The following is a 964-nucleotide window of genomic DNA, read 5'->3' as shown; positions in this document are numbered from 1 at the left end:
TTTTTTTTTTTTTTTTTTTTTTTTTTTTTTTTTTTTGTCTTCTGCCCTTTCCTTTTTTACTACTTAGAGAGGTTTTGTTGAAGCCACTGCTGATGATGGTTTGCTTGAGATCTTTGGTCTTAAACAAGGGTGGCATGCTTCCATGGTTATGGTTGAACTCATCTCTGCCAAACACATAGCCCAGGTACCAAAGCTACTAGCTATAGATTTTTGTGGAATATGAGTGGGGTCTGAATTCTTTGTGTTCGTCTTCTTGTTCTTCTTCTCAGGCTTCGGCAATCAGATTTGAATTACGAGGGGGAGAATGGAAAGAAGGTTATATGCAGATGGATGGCGAGCCATGGAAACAACCAATGGACAAAGAATTTTCAACTTTCATTGAAATCAAGAGGGTACCGTTTCAATCGGTAATGATCCATGGAGATACCTAGCTAGCTACCTAGATCTTACATTCTTCTTTGTTCATTCATTCCGATCCGTTGTTAACCAAAACTGTGTGTCTGTCTGTGTTCACTTCAACTCTAATTGTTTAGTTCACTTTACTCATTTATGTTATTATAGTATGTTGTATTCTGGATTCAGATACACTAATGCAAAAAATTTGTTGTGTTGGAACCGTACCACCACAAGTCGCACCAACTTAACTGAATCAATGGAATTAAGCGACATACACTTGTAATTTCGCCAAACATCTCATTATGGTTTCTCACCTTCAACAAGAGGTTAGATTCCACATTTCTTCTTGGTATAATGAGTCAATTTATATCAGCGGTGTTTTGATCCCCATGTCTCCGCACAACATCTAATCTATTTTAGGTATAGAATTCATACTCTTAAGGTATATGAAACTCACAATAAACACAACATATAAATTCATAACATAAGACACATAACAAGGTATAAAATTTATAATTTTAAGGTACAAAATTTATAATCTTAAAGTACAAAATTTCATAACACAAGA

General features: G+C 34.9%; 1 protein-coding gene across 3 annotated transcripts in view; it reads left to right on the top strand.

Moving 5' to 3' along the window:
* Positions 1 to 623, top strand: part of LOC116001965 (diacylglycerol kinase 7-like) — a 12,301-nt gene extending 11,678 nt beyond the window's left edge. For all 3 annotated transcript variants that reach the window (XM_031241947.1, XM_031241946.1, XM_031241945.1), the window contains 2 exons: positions 68 to 184; positions 270 to 623. In XM_031241947.1, coding sequence (XP_031097807.1) covers positions 68 to 184; positions 270 to 431 — 279 coding nt within the window. In that variant the 3' untranslated portion in view covers positions 432 to 623. The remainder of the gene's footprint in view (positions 1 to 67; positions 185 to 269) is intronic.
* Positions 624 to 964: the final 341 nt, after the last annotated feature.

Source organism: Ipomoea triloba, chromosome 13, assembly GCF_003576645.1.
Source record: "Ipomoea triloba cultivar NCNSP0323 chromosome 13, ASM357664v1".
Lineage (NCBI taxonomy): Eukaryota > Viridiplantae > Streptophyta > Magnoliopsida > Solanales > Convolvulaceae > Ipomoea > Ipomoea triloba.
Note: the sequence above shows the minus strand (reverse complement) of the source record. Positions and strands in the feature narration are given on the sequence as shown.